At 57.9% G+C, this 1,284-nt stretch overlaps 1 protein-coding gene across 1 annotated transcript in view; it reads left to right on the forward strand.

The window, feature by feature from the left end:
• CD8B (CD8b molecule) overlaps positions 1 to 712 on the forward strand; it is a 5,824-nt gene extending 5,112 nt beyond the window's left edge. The window contains exons 4-6 of the mRNA XM_009695207.1: positions 8 to 27; positions 465 to 554; positions 672 to 712. Coding sequence (XP_009693509.1) covers positions 8 to 27; positions 465 to 554; positions 672 to 712 — 151 coding nt within the window. The remainder of the gene's footprint in view (positions 1 to 7; positions 28 to 464; positions 555 to 671) is intronic.
• Positions 713 to 1,284: the final 572 nt, after the last annotated feature.

Here is a 1,284-nt window from a genome sequence, read left to right on the forward strand (position 1 = left end):
CCACAAGCAAAGCTGCCAGCAAGAAAGGTACAGCACCCGATCGGGTCACGCTGCCTTGCAAAAGGGGTTTGCTGAGCTCCTGGGGGTCCCCAGTGTTCAGCTGGAGTTTGTCCTGGGTGGGGGCAACCACAACGTGACCTTGCAAGGGTGGGCATCTGGGTCCACCTAGACCCACCACTCTGGATGGAGCTGACCTCTGCCTTTAGGAGTGGTTCCCTGGGATATGCAAAGGTTTAGGGGCCAGGATGTATTTCAATTTAGGTTATTGCGACTCATAGCTAAGTTCCCTGCCAATGCTTTCATGTTTAATGCATCCTCCAAGGGATACCCCAGGTGATGATCGTGTCCTTCACCCCTCCTCTGAGGACCTGCCTTGCTTTTCTCCCTTTCCCACCCCACGCTCCATCCCCCAAAACTGCCGGGGCAGCATGCTGCCAGGTGCTGAGTCCTTTCCTTCTTGCCAGGTGCCTGCAGCCCCCTGATCTGGGTCCCACTGGCCACCGGTGTCCTTGTCATTCTGCTGAGCCTGGTCCACACCGCCCATCGCCTCCACCGTAAGCATCCTGCCAGCCCCAGGGGACGATGAGGGGTGTCAGGTCCTGGGACAGCCCAGGAGCTGGATGGGGAGCTGGGAGGGGGTCTCGAGGCTGATGGACACCATCTCTCCCCAGGTCTGCGGCGAAGGCTGTGGCTTCGCATCCACAGGCAGTAAATCCCACTGGCTCCCCCCACCTCGGACAGGCAGGGAGAAGCTACGGACCCTGCCCTGCACGGTGCTGAGCCCTGCCTCGATGTGACCCAGGAAGGACGTTACAGGGGACAGACATGGGCTTGTACCGCGAGGCAGACATTTCCTTCCTGCGACGGACCGTGCCTTTAATGTTTTTTCTTGACACGACGGCTGGCAAAAGGACCAGGCTGGATTCTGCAGCGTGCTGAGCATTTATCAAAGGGCACCGAGCAGGGCAAATGCCACGGCTGGCTCTGCACTGGGGCACCAGGGCTGGTGTACCGAAGGGATTCGGATGGGCTGGAAAGATGCTGTGAGCTCCTCGGCTCTCCTCTGTGTTCATCTGTAGGACAGCACGAAGGTGCTTTTAGTTTGCTCCTGCTAACGCTGGTTGATAAGGCTTCGGTAACGAACCCTTTGAGAGGAACCAGCAGATGCAGGGGCAGGTCAGTGCACAGTTTGTAAAGGCCCTGTGCAGGCACGTTCGTTAGCAATAGTGAATATATCGCTCAGTCTTTTTGCTCTGCAGCCTGATGTCTTGTGGCCTCTGCCCA

The sequence above is a fragment of the Cariama cristata genome, unplaced genomic scaffold (genome assembly GCF_000690535.1).
Source record: "Cariama cristata isolate BGI_N322 unplaced genomic scaffold, ASM69053v1 scaffold15402, whole genome shotgun sequence".
Lineage (NCBI taxonomy): Eukaryota > Metazoa > Chordata > Aves > Cariamiformes > Cariamidae > Cariama > Cariama cristata.